General features: G+C 37.6%; 1 protein-coding gene across 2 annotated transcripts in view; it reads right to left on the bottom strand.

Moving 5' to 3' along the window:
* PRTFDC1 (phosphoribosyl transferase domain containing 1) overlaps positions 1 to 15,646 on the bottom strand; it is a 104,043-nt gene that overhangs the window by 3,804 nt on the left and 84,593 nt on the right. For both annotated transcript variants that reach the window (XM_007504863.3, XM_056800091.1), the window contains exons 5-7: positions 4,646 to 4,663; positions 2,096 to 2,178; positions 1,227 to 1,273 (exon numbers count right to left, since the gene is read on the bottom strand). In XM_007504863.3, the coding sequence (XP_007504925.1) occupies positions 1,227 to 1,273; positions 2,096 to 2,178; positions 4,646 to 4,663 (148 nt within the window). The remainder of the gene's footprint in view (positions 1 to 1,226; positions 1,274 to 2,095; positions 2,179 to 4,645; positions 4,664 to 15,646) is intronic.

Genomic DNA, 15,646 nt, shown 5'->3' with positions numbered 1-15,646 from the left:
TACTCATCATAGTCTATTTTGTACTATGCCTATTATTTCTCTAAAATTCCTGACTAAAAAGTATAAGTTGTATCAATCTGTCAAGCATCGAGCATTTATTAAGCATCAATTGTATACCAGGTACTGTGCTATTTTATATTTGGCATCAGGTTCAGCAATTAGTACAGCACATTCTTAATCAACCTTTAACTGAATTTGAATGCTACAGGATACTATTATGGGATCATACTTTTTAGAAATCTTAATTATTTTGACTAACATGTAATTAAGAAAATGTTTTAGTCTTGAAAAAAATTGTTTTTGGTCTAAAGGGAGTCACTTGATGTCATTGGCATGTTCTCCATCCATACTGTACTTCCCTTGCTCTAATGTTTATTCAGCTTGCCTGCCAAAGCCTCAGCCAAATTATCTCAGGGGTTTAGAGCAAACATAACTTGTGAAAATCAAGTTATGGACTTTTTGCATTACATTCCAGATGCCATACAACTAAGGGGGAAAAGGGTCACTTCTACAGATAACATAATAAATCAATAGTCTGTAGGTTTATTTTTTCAGGCTTCTGACCTGCCTGGATTATGTGGAAGAATGAGAGAGATGCATTCTATGAGGAAAAAGTTCATCTCCTGGATAGCATGTCCTGAAAGCTAAGGCCTGGGAGTATCCTCTCTAGTTTTTGTTTTTTTCCCCTCTGTCTGATTTTATGCAATGAAAAACAATTTGGCCCAATGACCAATCTAGGAGGAATTCTCCTTCCAGATTTGCTCAAAATTCAGTCACATAATACTTTACCAGGATTAATTTTGTTTTATAATAGCTTCTGAATGTCCATTTGCATAATCCTTCCCACATTTATACTCTATCTCTATGGATGATCCATGGAGATGGCCAAGGGAGAGGCAAGACTTTATGGGGTCCTGTTCAGACAGGAAAACATCCCTCCTCAATGCAGGTCTTACAATGAGCACACCATGTTCCTCCTTTGAGTTGTTATCACATGGAATAAAGTCATACTCTAAAGCCAAGAACAGTGATCAATGACCAAGTTCGACAGTAACCACAAAGACAGAAATGGGCAAATTGGGAATCTGGGGCCCATCAGCTCTCTTAGGTGGCTGGAGCTCTCAGAGGGACCTGGTGGTTCTGCCGGGCCCACCCAGCTTCTGTTGGACCATGGGCATTGAATATCACCGATTGGCAGTCAAAAGATTCTCAAGAGGAGTACTTACAGTCAGGTCGAAAGCTGTTGTTTCTGGGTGTTCTCTTCACCAACAAACTGTCATTAAAAAGGGACAAAATGTTACGAGTAGCTGAAATAGCCTATCTTTGGGTGGCCTCTTTAAGATGCATTTCCTGCTACCCCACACCTGGCGACCCACAGAATCACCCAGGTTGTCTTGGAGTCAGAAGGACCCCATTTCTCTTTGCACCATGAGCTCTGCCTCTTTGATCAAGGAAGAAAGTAGTGCGCTCTCTACAGGGCTCATCTGAGCCATTTCTAAGAAGGGCCAAAGAGTGAGTGGTGGTAGAGGAAGGCCTGGGAAGACATAGCATCATGGCATCCCTTCCCTAGCCCCATCAGTAGCTTGGGAGCCATTAGGGGTGATTTTTGTATCATAGTCAATCATAGATCTCCCAAGGACAAAGGATCATGGTGGAAGCATCTATATTTTACAAAGGTACTGTTAGATGAAAATTAATATCGAATCACTTATATTATATTTATTTGTTTAGTTATTACACTATTTATAATTGAACCCAAATTAATGAAGTATTATATTTATATCTCATATTTTATATATATCAAGTATTATATTTTATAAGATTTATTAATAATCCCTTGAAGTAGAAGAAAGGAATAGCCTGAGTAAAGAGCAGTTTCCTGACCTCAAAAGTGGGAGAAGAGAGAGGATGGAGTTACAGAAACTTTTACCTATAAAAGGTAAGGAAGTCTGTGGGAATGAAAGAGGAATTCTGGGAGATGGAGTCCTAGGGTACAAAATTCAAATGACTTACTTAGTAATTCTAATTACAAAATTCTTTCTCATTTACTTTTTAAAATGAGAAAGAATAGAATTCAATTGAATTTCAGACTCACCTTGCCACTTTAATCATGTTGGGTTTGTATTTTTCTATTTTGTCAAGCAGAGATTTCATGGTCCTCCCCGTTCCAACAACATCCTTGTGAAAAAGACATAGATATAGTCAACATCCATCTTCCCCAATAACAAGGTACCAGGAGATTAGGAATATTATCAAATAAGAGGGGAGGAGCTTGGATGGATGATGTCTTTTTAAGGCTTGCTCTTCTCCCAGGAAATGGAGTGTAGATGAAGTGACTCTTTGAAGCCTTTGGCTCCTAGCTGGAAGGGCTAAATTCAGTCTGTGGATATGTACATGTGGTTTCCCTTTGATTAGAATTAGAGCTGTGAGTGCCCTTTCAAGAACTAAATTTGGCCTGGCGGTTATACAACACAATACAATGCACATGAATTTTCATGGACATATTCTACATCTCAATACCCTTAAAGGATAAACACCACCCCCACCTCTCCATCCCCATTTAGGGGCAGATTCTGTGACTAAAGAAGTGAGAAGGGTCTGGAAAGCAGCTGGTGACAGGGAGGGAACTGAGACTTGGGATAGTTGGGCACAATTGCCCTTGGCTGGGGATCATCACTGATGATGACCTGAGGCACAATTAAAGCAAAAGAGGGGGCAGAAAATTTTTTTAAACAGAAATAAGCTGGCAGTTGCTGATTGCTAAAACAAAAAGATTTATTATATGCCAGCATCCCGGATTGAACATTTTTTTTTTCAAATGAAGGACACACACCTCACAAGTTGAGCAATAATGCTTTGAGGGGGGGGAAGGGGAGAGAGAGAGAGAGAGAGAGTGAGAGAGTGAGTGAGAGAGAGAGAGAGAGAGAGAGAGAAAGAGAGAGAGAGAGAGAGAATCTCAGGGTAATAACTTAGAATATTTTCTCAACAAAGGTCATTTGAAAACTCTATGTGACTCACTGAAAAATACCTGCCTATGCCTACTCTAAACCAGGGGTTCTTAATGTTTTTTGGAGTCAAGGACCACTTTTGACAGTCAATCTGGTAAAGCCTATGGATCCTTTCTCAGAATAATGTTTTAAAATGCATAAAATAAAATTACAAAGGAACCAATTATTTTGAATGCATTCATCAAAAAATTTTTACAAACCTAAATAAACAAGAAGAAGTCAGAATATCCCAGGTTAATAACCCCTGTTCTAGACAAGAGTATATTCTTCTTTTTTGGACAAATGTGATACAATTTCCATCTCAGATATCCAATGGATGAGTACCCTTTCTGGAAATTTGGAAGCTGAGTCTTAGAGGGGGAGTGGATGTGGAAGACAGAGCAGTAGCTCAGACATAAAGAGACTTGGCATCCCCATACCTATCACTAACTAGTTGTGAGACTACCCAGACATCATACCCAGAGACTTCAGCCATAAAATGGAGATGATCTCTCCTATATGGTATAGTTGTTGTAAAGATCGAGTAAGTCAGTAGAAACCAAAGCCCTTAGTAAAAGGATAAAGCGGTCTACTTGCTACCTGTGTTAGCTTAAACATGGCACTTTACTCTTTTAACTCTCAGTTTTCTCATCTGTAATATGAGGGACTTGGAAGAGATGATCTCTAAGGAACCCTCCATTTTAAAATTCCATGATCCAAAAGCAAGGCATTATTCTTTTTGAAAGAAAAGAAAAAAAGCCTTGCACATAGTAGATACTTAAAAAAAAAAATCTACATTTCCCCCCTCTGATCCTGCCCCCTAACTGAGAAGGCAAGAAAAACCATACCTATTACAAACGTGTACAGTCAAACAAAACAGATTCCTGAATTGAACATGTCCAAAGACATGTTCATCATCAGTCTAATTCAGAATCCATCTCTCTAACAGGAGGTTAGTAGCAGCACTTAATAGCCACTTAATAATTTAATTGAATTTTTTATAATGGAACCTTACATTTGTATGATATTTGATTATTTGCAATGTATTTTTTTACTCATTACCATATATATTGCTAAAAATATGTTTTTTTTTGTTTTTGTTTTTGTTTTAAACCCTTACCTTCCATCTTGGAGTCAATACTATGTATTGGCTCCAAGGCAGAAGAGTGGTAAGGGCTAGGCAATGGGGGTCAAGTGACTTGCCCAGGGTCACACAGCTGGGAAGTGTCTGAGGCTAGATTTGAACCTAGGACCTCCCATCTCTAGGCTTGGCTCTCAATCCACTGAGCCACCCAGCTGCCCCCTAAAAATATGTTTTTAAGTAGATATGGTGGATATTATTACCCCTGCTAATTGATGAGAAAACTGAGACTAAATAGGGTTAGGTGATTTATAAAGGTTTGTTGGGAAATGGTTGAGCTGGGACTATCAATCAATCAATCAATCAATCAATTCACAAGAATCCATATCCTGTTTTTGATTGAATTTAAGGACAGCAATTACATCTTACCATCTTGTTCTATAGAATCCAAGAAACAGCTAATACTCAATGAGAATCCAATAATTCTTTGGCGATGAGGAACACTGAGTGCTAATTTAAAAACTCACCATAACATTTTGCCAACTATCAAAAAATGGATGGGGTAAAGCCAGCTTACCTCCACAATTAGTACATTCTGAAAGAGACAAGTGAAACACAGTTATTCAGAATACAATTTGAAGAGTTTTGTTCCATTTAAAATTCATTTTGCTCCAGCTGTCTCTACAGCCGAGAATCCTGTTAAATGTGTGGCTCTATGACCCAGTTCCTCTGGACCACTCTGGGTGTTCATTAATTTGTGCCAAATCAAATAAGTTTAGTTGCAGTAGGAATCCCAGGTCCTCAGCAGAAACTTTTTTCCTCTCTTCTTTTCTTCATATCCCTAGTGCTTAGAAGAGTGCCTCATACACAGGTACTCAATAAATGTTTGTTGAATTAATTTGCCTTGACTTGTCATAGCATCTTCTGGATATTAAGCAGATTTATATAATCTCAGAGTTAGGAAGTCTTCAGAGGTTATCCACTCCCCTCATCCAACTGGCATTTGCTGACCTGGTGCCATCCTCTAATGAAAAGGAACCCACAACCCCAGATGCAGCTCATTCTACTTTTGGACATCTTATATTGGCAGGAAATTTTTTTCTTACATTGATCCTGTAATTTCCTTATTATAACTTTCGTCAGTGGCTCTTCATTCTCCCTGGTGGGACCAAACATAAAAAGTCTAATCTGTCTCTACTTAGAAGCCTTTGAAAAACTCAAAAACAGCTATCTTGTTCCCCTCTCTGAACTTTCTCTTCTCTAGGTAAAAGATCTCAAGTTGTTCCAACTAATCATCAGAAGTATTCAATCTTCTCCACCATCTTGGATGCTCTCTAAGGGACACAATTCAGCTTGTATTAATTTTCTTAAAATTTAGCACACAGAACCAAGCACAATGCTCCAGAAATTCTTGAATTAGTTTGTGCACAGGGGAGCTGTCACTTCCTTGACTCTTTTAATAAAGCCTAGAAATGAGTTAGCTTTTTGACTGCCACAACACACTATTGGCTCATGTTAAATTTACAGCCCACTGAAATTCCTAGAATTTTGCCCCTATCCCATAAAGATTGGGGTTTTTTTTGTCCCTGATTGCTATGCCCAATACTTGTAGAGATATTTTTTATAATCCCCTATAAGATTCAGCCTACTATTCTAGCCTAACAAAAGCTCTTAACAATCTTGCCAACCTTTCCTAAACATGTGAACTCTATCATTACTCAAAGCATGGATGCAACTAGCAAAAGGTCAAGTATATCTATATCTATATCTATATCTATATCTATCCCTAGAGATGTTCTACTACAGTCCACCCTCCAAGATGACACTACTCTTTGAATTTGATCAAAGGATTCCAAATCCCTATAACTGGTGGATAAAACAATGAATCTAGAGTCAGGAAGATCTGAATTCAAATCCAGCCTCAGATACTTCGTGGATGGCCTTGGGGAAGTCACTTAATTTGTCTGCTTCACTTTCCTCAACTATGAAATGCAATAACAATAATAGCACCTACCTCCAGGATTGTAGTGAGGATCAAATGAGATAATATTTGCAAAGTGATTAGCATAGTGCCTGGCACATTATAGGCACTATATAAATGCTAGCTATTAGTAATAATGATAACTGATAATTTTTAGCTTATATCTTTCCAGTTTGTTCACACTTTCAATAAGAAAAGTGTCAGATATTTTGCTAAAATTAATTTATAGTATGCCTATGACATCTTCCTTATCCGCCAACTTAATAACCCTATCAAAAAATAAAATGAGGTTCATCTGGCATGACAATTCAACAAACATATTTAGTTAAGTTTGATGTCATTTACCCCTTTCCTTTCTGAAGCCTCACAAACCATCCCTTTAATAATGTGCTTTAAAAAAAAGGATTCTTAACCTCTTTTGTGTGTGTCATAGACCTCTTTGGAAGTCTGGTGAACTTTACAAGTTCCTTCTCAGAAGCATGCTGTGCGATGTATGTAATAAAATACAGAGGATTACAAAGGAAACATTATATTGAAATACAATTATTCATATATTTTCTAAAAAGTTCATAGACCCTAGTTGGGAACCCTTGCTTTAGAGTTTTTAACAGGAATCCAAATTGAGTTCACTGAATTTTCCCTTTATGAAAATTTTGGACAATATTTGACTATCTCCAATCTCATGGCACCTCTCCCAGTCTGACTTTTCTTTTAAAAATGGTTATCTTTTGTTTTTATATCTTTTATATTTACCATCAGAAACAATTACCTGTTATGAAGTGTTAAAAGAATAAGATAAAAACTAAACAATGCATTGAAAATGGCTGACATATACAGTGTTCCACAGTCATGGTTCCCTATCCCTGAAAAGAATCAGGGGGAATGACTTTCTCTAGCTCTTCTTAGGAGTCAAACTTGGTCAATGTAATTTTTTTAAAAGTTTATTTATTTGATTAATTAAAAATATTTTCCCATGGTGGTCAATGTAATTTTACAGCATTTGGTTTCAGTTGTTTATCTGTTGTTCTTTCTTTTGATATTGTTGTAGTTATTGTATATATTGCATATCCCCAAATCATAGTGTCATTTTAGACTTTAAAAATATCATAAATATAAATACAATGAATTTACAAAAACGTGAAAGTTTGGTTAGATTTTTTTATGCTTAATCTTATGACTTTTGAATAACAAATGAAAATTTTTTGTTTTAGTCCCTCAGATTGAAGATGACAAACATGGAAGAAATAGTCACTTGTATTTTCTGGTTAGCTGAACTCAAGTCCCTAATAGTAGTAAGAAGAAAATTTGCCTCCCACAACAAGAAGGAGGATACCTGGAGAAATTTAACTAACAATTGGGTGAGAAAATTTTAAGAAACTGGTTCAATTCACAATAAGATTAGTTCTGGGAGATGTTGAGCAAGTGAAGATATTGTGGCTAAAACTGAGAGAACATTTGAACAGAATCTCCCCCAAAATCAGTGTGCTCTGGGTCTATTGAATTGAACATTCCAAAAACCACAGTACTTGGAATTCTAACAATAAAGCTCCAAAAGTATATTTACAAGGTTACAATTGTTCAAACACCTCAAAGAGAAGATTACTATGCAAAATTAGTCAACTGATGAAATAAAAAATGGGAAATCCCAATGACGTTCTTGACAAACTGACCAATAGAGCAAATTTCCACCTAAATGGCATAGTTAACCATCACAACTGGCACATTAAGGATACAAGAAAGCCATAGTAAGCCTGGCAATATGACACTCCCCAAAAGTTGTTTGGTGAACCATTAGGAAATCATGCATTATTTGTCCATTCTTTTCTTTGTTTCTTTGTTTCTTTCTCTCTCTCTCTCTTTCTCTCTCTTTCTCTCCCCTTTCTCGCTTTCTTTCTCTCCCCTTTCTCTCTCTCTTTCTCTCTTTCTTTCTTTCCTCCCTCCCTCCCTCCCTCCCTCCCTCCTTCCTTCCTTCCTTCCTTCCTTCCTTCCTTCCTTCCTTCCTTCCTTCCTTCCTTCCTTCCTTCCTTCCTTCCTTCCTTCCTTCCTTCCTTCCTTCCTTCCTTTTTCTTTCTTTTCCATCTTAGAATTGATACTAAATATCAGTTCCAAGACAGAAGAATGTTAATAGGCAATTAGGGTTAAGTGACTTGCTTGCTCAGGATCACCAATCTAGAAAGTATATGAGGTAAAATTTGAATTCAGGACCTCCCATGTCCCTTGACCACTAGGAGATTCTCATTTTTTGGTTATCTATGTTTCTGTTAAGTGCCTATACATCTTCCTTTCTCAGAGTTTTCCAAGATCACAGACCAACAAATAGATGCCCCCATCATGAGTTCATTTGAAGACTAAAAGACTCTGAAGCCTTTGTCATCTAGAAAAGAAGCCAAGGTAAACTTATTTAAGTGATGTATATTGCCTTCTGCTCTATCAGGATTCAGGTATGAAATCCCGAAACCTGAGGATGTAAAGAATTCAATGGTAACATCTTAGAGAAGAAAGAAAAAATTGAATTGTAACAGACCACTGCAGTTAATTACCAGACTGTACTAGCTCCAGATACGGCAGGTATAGGAACTCCTATTTGCCTCCATTTTTCTGGCTAAATCAAAACGAAAGACAGCTATGTGTGATTTAAGCGGCAAGAATATTAGATCAGAAACCAGAACAAGTACATTCTTGTTTGGGATCTACCTCTTAGTAGGTATGTGAACTTGGACAGGGGACTGAATCTTTCTGAGTCTCATCAGCAAAATGGGAACAGTAATGCTCACCCTACTTACCCCACAAAGTTGTGAAAATCAAATGATGAAATAAATGTAAATTGTTAAATGCTATACAAATGGAAACTATTATTAGCCCTCAGGTACCAAGGGGCCTCACAGCAAGATTAAATCAAAATTTAGAAAGTGATTTGTCCTCATTTTCATTCATACCCCCCCCCCAGTGAATAATGTTAGTAATTCCCTTAATATTTGTGCCCATCCTTAACATTTTCTGTGTCTCTGGCTGAACTACAATTTGTTTCCAATTATTTTTTGAAGTCCACTTCCAAGTCTTCTAAGTGCTTTCATTTTTTGAGACTATTCAAAACCTACTGTACCTTCTAAAACACTTCCAATCTGATAATATTATGATTACTGTATCTCAGATGTTTTCCAGTAACTGTCTGAATCATCTCATCACACCTAACTCATTTCCTCACCAAAAAAACCCTAGTAAAATCTCCAGCCCATTGGCTGAAGGCAAAGTTTTGTGAGGAACCAAAAATATTCTCTCTGAATCTTTTTCTTTTCTTGGTATTTCAGGCTGCAGACTTCAAGGTAAGTATATACAGATCACAATTGTTTGTTAAAAATAGAATATTCAAAAATGTTTCACGACTGAAAAATTTTTATATTTAATTTTCTTAATTCAATGTATCACTGTGATACCTCATTCAGCTGTTCTAGAACTAAAATGTTTATAACCAGGCTCTTCAGGAAAAAAAAAAGTTCCCAAACACACTTTTGAGTTTAATCTGAATTATTAACATTTCCTCCATCACTTTGCAAAGTCTAGACAATCAACAAAACAATAAGTCAAGTACTATTTTGCCACATTTACTAATTCCCAAGCTTTAAAGACTCACACTGAAAATTTAACAACCAGCTCTCCAGTGCTGGTTTGAGCTTGTTCCTGCATTCCTGCCAATAAGAATCTTTCATATATGATGAGAAATGTCTGGTAGCTACTAGCCACAATCAAAGAGAAAGAGCAATTAGCATCAGTTATATTGCCTACAGATATGAAGAATGACTTTAAATGTGAATGTATATATATGTGTGTGTATAGTATATATTATTTAATATATATGAGATTATAGAAAATTCAGAACAACCTATTATTTCTTTGATAATTCTCAGAGCTGAAAGGATCATGAGTCAGTCAGGAAATATTTACTGAGTGCTTACCACCTCTAGGCAATGTGCTAAGTGCTGGGCATACAAAGAGAGACAAATACAATCCTGTTCCTTGAAAAGCCCCCAATCTAATAGAATCTGAGATCTCTGAGTACATTTGGGTGTTTCTGTCATTGGGCAAGTTCTCAGCCTAGTCAGAGATACAATGAGAAGGAATGATTGAAATAGTTATTAACACAACTAGGGCCAAAAAAAATTTGGCAGGTTCAGATGCTTCATTCTGGCACTGGATTATAAACTTGCTTGGATTAATTAAAAAAAAATAACCCTGACATTATGCTCTTAACCCACACATCTGTGTTCTCAGGCAGTCAAATCTAGCCATTGTTTCCATGCATTGAGTTTTATCCTTGGATTTTAGAGATTTTTTTCCCCTTAGACATGAATATTATTTTCTTGCTCTAATGGATGTACTGGTTTTGCAGTGGGTCAGAATCAAACTAACCCCTAAAAGAGAAAACTTATTCATAGGAGCACATTGTGCAGACAGCTTGAACACATACAAAAAAATGCTTTTATCCTGGTGGGGTAGAGAGGTCATTTATCTAGATCGTTAAAGGCTCCATTTCTTCCACAGATTTAAACCCATGACTCAGACAGACTTCCATGTGAATATCTTTTCCATACTGTAAGAGGGAAAAAAGCCCCCTTTCTGTACAGGGTTTTCTTCGTCCCCAACACTCATTTTACTAGAAGCCTAGGGAAGGCATGGTAAGAGTGCTTTCAGATAGCAAGAGAGAGATTTATGATGACTAGCTTTCAGTACTGGGAGGGATCCCAAGGATCACTGGTCTGGAAGGGAGACTTGCCTTCTCTCCCTGGAAAAAGAGGATCCTTTTCTACGTAAACTTCCCTCATTTTCTTTCCCTGAATTTCAGGTTTCAGGAAACTAGAAAGTTCTGCCCTTCTAGGGGAAGGGGTCTTTTCCTCTTCTCTCTATTCGTTTGAATGAGTTCTTCTAGCCACTTATATTGATTCAGAAGTCTTATTTGTGAAGTTGGTTTCTTCCTTTCTTCCATGCGTCTGAGCCAGTTGTTTCCATGCTACCTCTGTCACGGATCTTCCTTCCAGATGATGTCCTCATTTCCACAGGATGGAAAAGTGATACCTGTGAGCTATTTCTTGGACATTTTTTATCCCCATTGAATAAGAATATGGGATTATTTTTAACATCTTCGGTTCAGTCTCCCTCAAATCCAATCAACAACAAAATTCTATTGATTTTTCCTTTAAAAAGCTTTCAGTATCCCCTTCTTCAACATAATTACAGATCATGCCATTACATTATTACATTACATGCTATGCATTTGGGAAACAGCTCAGCTCCTTCAATGATCTCATGCTGTTCTCTCAGGAAAACCTGTCGTTTTAGCATCAACATTTTCCTGGGAATGCTCTATCACGGTGAATCGTGGAACTCTTTCTCTTAAAAATCAAAACAACGGGGGGGGGGGGGGGGTGTCCTCCAGGGTATCAGAGGAATTTACCCAGGTGGCTGGGTAAATAAGGTTTGGCATCTTACTTTAGAGGACTTACACATGTGGAGAGGATGTGAAAAATAGCTTGAGGAAATGGATCTTTGGAAAAGATGTGAGAATGAAATTAAGATTTAGGGAGTTCAATCCATTGACATTTATGATGTGCCTTCTATGTGCCAGGCACAGTGCTAAGGGCTGGGGATACAAAACCAGACAAAACACAATCTCTGCCCTCAAGAACCTTACAATCTAACAGGGGAGACAACGTGCAACAAATATCTATCTATCTATCTATCTATCTATCTATCTATCTATCTATCTATCTATCTATCTATCTCTAGACAGGATAAATAGAAAATGATTAGCACCAGAGTGAAAAGGGGTTAGGGAAGACTTTCTGTAGAAGGTGAGATTTTAGTTGGGAATGAAAGGAAGTTAGAGAAGTCAATAGAGTAGAGGAGGGAGAATATTCCAGACATGAGGAAGAGCCAGAGAGAATGTCTGGAAATGAGAGATGGAGGACTTGGCTCCTGGAGTGGCCATCATAAAGCCAGTGCCACTGGAGTTCTGTAAATTATCTCCTCATTGGGAACACTCTGATGACTGCTACGACAGCAGGTATTTATATATGGGTTTTCTCTTGTCCTATCTCAGGTCTGGAATATTCTCCTTCCTTGTTTTGATGTTTAGCTTCCTCCAAGTTTCCACTCAAATCCCACCTTCTGAAAGAAGCCTTCCCAGTTTTCTCTCCATGCCTAGGTTCTGAGATTATCTTTAGTTCACCTCAAGAATATGGTATTTGTGCAGGGTTATTTGAATATTGTCTCCACCATTATCATTTGAGCTCCCAGAGGGCAAGGATTGTTTCTGCTTTTTAGTAAATGCTTAACAAATGCTTGCTGACTTGTTAAGATGATGTCTGGGACTGAGGAGGGTTGATTGGTTGATTGGCTGGTATAGTGCATGCTCCTGCCTTGTATCAAGCACCTAAACAATAGCTTGATTTGACTTATTAGTCATGAACTGATATCTACATTGGCTTTTCTTTGACATACAGAGGTACTGCTACTGGGTACACAGATATTGTACTTCCAGGCATAGTGGATAGCGTGCTGGGAACTGGGACCAGGAACAATTATCTTCTTGAGTTCAAATTTGACCTTAGACACTTGGTAGCTGTGTGACCCTGGGCAAGTCACTTACCCTGTTTGCCTAAGTTTCCTCATATGTAAAATGATCTGGAGAAGGAAATGGCAAACCATCCTAGCATCTTTGCCAAGAAAACCCCAAAAGGAGTCACAAAGAGTTGGACATGACTGAAAAATGTCTCAGCAACAACTAAGAAGTAATAAAGACTTTCCCCCTCTGGTTCTAGTCTGGGTTAGATATGCCAATGGCTAGGGCAACTATGATTGTGGAGGCAGTGGTAGGATAGAGGTAATGGGGACAGAAGGCTTTAGTAATTTTAATGACTGCCCCTGTGACTAGGTCCTCTAGTATTTTTTAAAAGGGATTTTCTGGGTGTGTTTTGATAAGAAAAACTATTTTTTTTAAATGTGACATCCTGCTAGTAGAAATGAGAGTGAAACAATAATTTTTATTGGATCATTAAATTTAAATCTCAAAGGGTCTTTGAGATCACCTCCTCCAGTTCTCCCATTTTACAGAAGAGGAAATGGAGATTCAGGGAGGGAAAGTGACTTGATGATAAAGATACTCAGGTTAATTTGCTAGGTATTGAGCTAGGTGCCAGGAATAACAAAGACAAAAGAAGTAGTTCTTGCCCACCAGGAACTTCTAGTTTATTGGGCAATTGGGCAAGTACTGAGAGGAATATAATAAACTAATTAGCATTTGCATATCCCTTTAAGGTTATCTGAGTATCATTAAGCCCATTTTACAGATAGAAAGTGAAGATGAAAGAGGTTAAGAGCTTGTCTGATAATGAGGCAGCTGGGTGGTGTAGTAGATAGAGCACTGAACCTAGAGTCGAGATCCCAGTCCAAATATGACCTCAGATACTTCCCTGCTGTGTGACCTGCACAAAGTCATCTAACCTCTTTGTCTCAGTTTAGAGTCAGAATACAAATCGAAGCACGTGATTTTTCCAATTGTTAATTGGGTTTTGGTTTTATATCATTATTCTGTTACAAAAATGAACAATATGTTTTGCATGATAATACATGGATAACCCAGATCAAATTGCTTACCAGCTCCAAGGAAGGAGACTTAAGAAAATTTATGTGAAAATTTATTACATGCAATTGGTAAAATAAAATATCTTCATAATAAAACATAAACTTTTCATTTTAATAAGAAATAAAATACTTAAATAACCCTAATAAAATCAAGGGGGGGGGTAACAATAGCACCTTCCTCCTAGGGAAGTTGTGAGATAATAGTGATAGAGGACTTGGCAAACTTTAAAGCACTATATAATGTTAGGTATTATTAATAAAGCATCAGTATATTGATGCAATAACTTTTTTACAAATTCATTTGATTTTCAAGTCCACATGTCTAACCCCTCACCTTGAATGTAGAAGGAAGTCTATTATAACATTTATAGACAAATTCTCTCACCTGTCAAAACAAAACCCCCAAATAAACAAATGAAAAAGTATTAATCTACTAGTGCAAAAACTTAATGATCTTAGTTTCCTCATCTGCAAAATGAGGGTGGTTGGACTAGATGATCTTTTAGGTTCCTTCCTGGTATAAAACCTATGAAGTTATGAATAGCGACCCAGTAATTTAATCACATTAACAACAGAAGTTATTTGAAGGCTCAGACTGCTTCATTAAAGTTTTGCCTTTTTTTTTTTACATCTGAAAGAACTTCCATTATAAATAGTTTTTCGTTTTTAGTGTTTATGGTGATTACATTTCGCTAAGCAATTTGCCTACAGGCTCAGTTGTAAGACTTTCACCAATTTTCTGTAACGAATAGTCTATTTTTATTTTTTATACCGAGAACATTACAGAATTAATGCGCAGTCCTAAAGATAATCTAGTGCACTAAATTTGAAGTCTTTACTTTATATGCTGTTGTTTCTAGCACCATAAAACTGTCTTTCGTGGGTTTAAAAACTGGAAATCTTTGGTTGTTATCCTGTCAGTTAGCACGCACATAGGAACCATTAAAAAATGTCGAAATGAGCAGCTTTCGCACCCCAGGGAGGGAAAACCCCTAAAAGTGCGCAATTGTGAGTATTTATAATGATCAATATGTCAAAACTGTTGCTAAAGATTGTTCATGAGGTCTCAAAATGAGATCTCAAGGCAGAGGCTTCATCGGGGCTTGCTGATTGATTGACTGATTAATGCAATTTTTAATTAAAAAATTAAGCCTCATTTATGACAGGAGAGTCACGGAGGCATTTGGTCCTCCTTCTGTTTTGGATTCCAGCTCTAGAGATAGGAATGGCTTTAGAGAGGATCTTTTCCAAGGCTGGAGGAAAACAGGGCTGAGGACGCTGATTCGCCCAAGGTCACTGAGCCAGGCAGCGGCAGAGCCAGCCCTTGAACCTATGTTCTGGGACTCCAGATCCTGTTCTCCGTCCCACATGCTATGCTGCCTAGTTCATTCATTTGGGGGAGCAAGGAAGAAAGACCAGGCTGTTTTCAATCAAGACTCTTGCTGTTACTCGAATATTATTCTGCAGTTTCAAAATATTCAATGTGGCTGCTACTCCTTTTCCCCATCCAAGCTCTTGTTGCGTAATAGGAAAAACCACAAAAATGGAAGATGAATCCTTGTGTTCTAGCCCGATCCATTTCGCTTAGAAAGCTGAAGTTGTTCGGGGATAATGACGACAAGGTAGAAGTCAGCCCAGGCTCCAACAAACAAAGACTGCATTGCTTTCGTTCACAGCAAGCTAGCATTACAGGTCACATTCCTCAGAGACCATCTGCTTTATGGAACAATTCTTCCTTCCTGTTTGTATATTTATGCTGGAATCAAAACAGCCTTTTCACTTATTACGAGGCATATGAAATGAAAGGGACCAAGTTTGGGACTTTATTTCCAGACTGGGGGTGGTTCTCCCATGATCTTATGGTTGGCATAGCCCATCCCACCTCATACACATCTGTTTTTTTTCTTTGTTTGTTTGTTTGTTTTAAGGAAAAAGGGGAAAGAGAATTGGCTGGAGGAT

Source organism: Monodelphis domestica, chromosome 5 (assembly GCF_027887165.1).
Source record: "Monodelphis domestica isolate mMonDom1 chromosome 5, mMonDom1.pri, whole genome shotgun sequence".
In the NCBI taxonomy this organism is placed as follows: Eukaryota; Metazoa; Chordata; class Mammalia; order Didelphimorphia; family Didelphidae; genus Monodelphis; species Monodelphis domestica.
The sequence above is the reverse complement of the archived record's forward strand: the minus strand, read 5'-3'. Positions and strand labels throughout refer to the sequence as shown.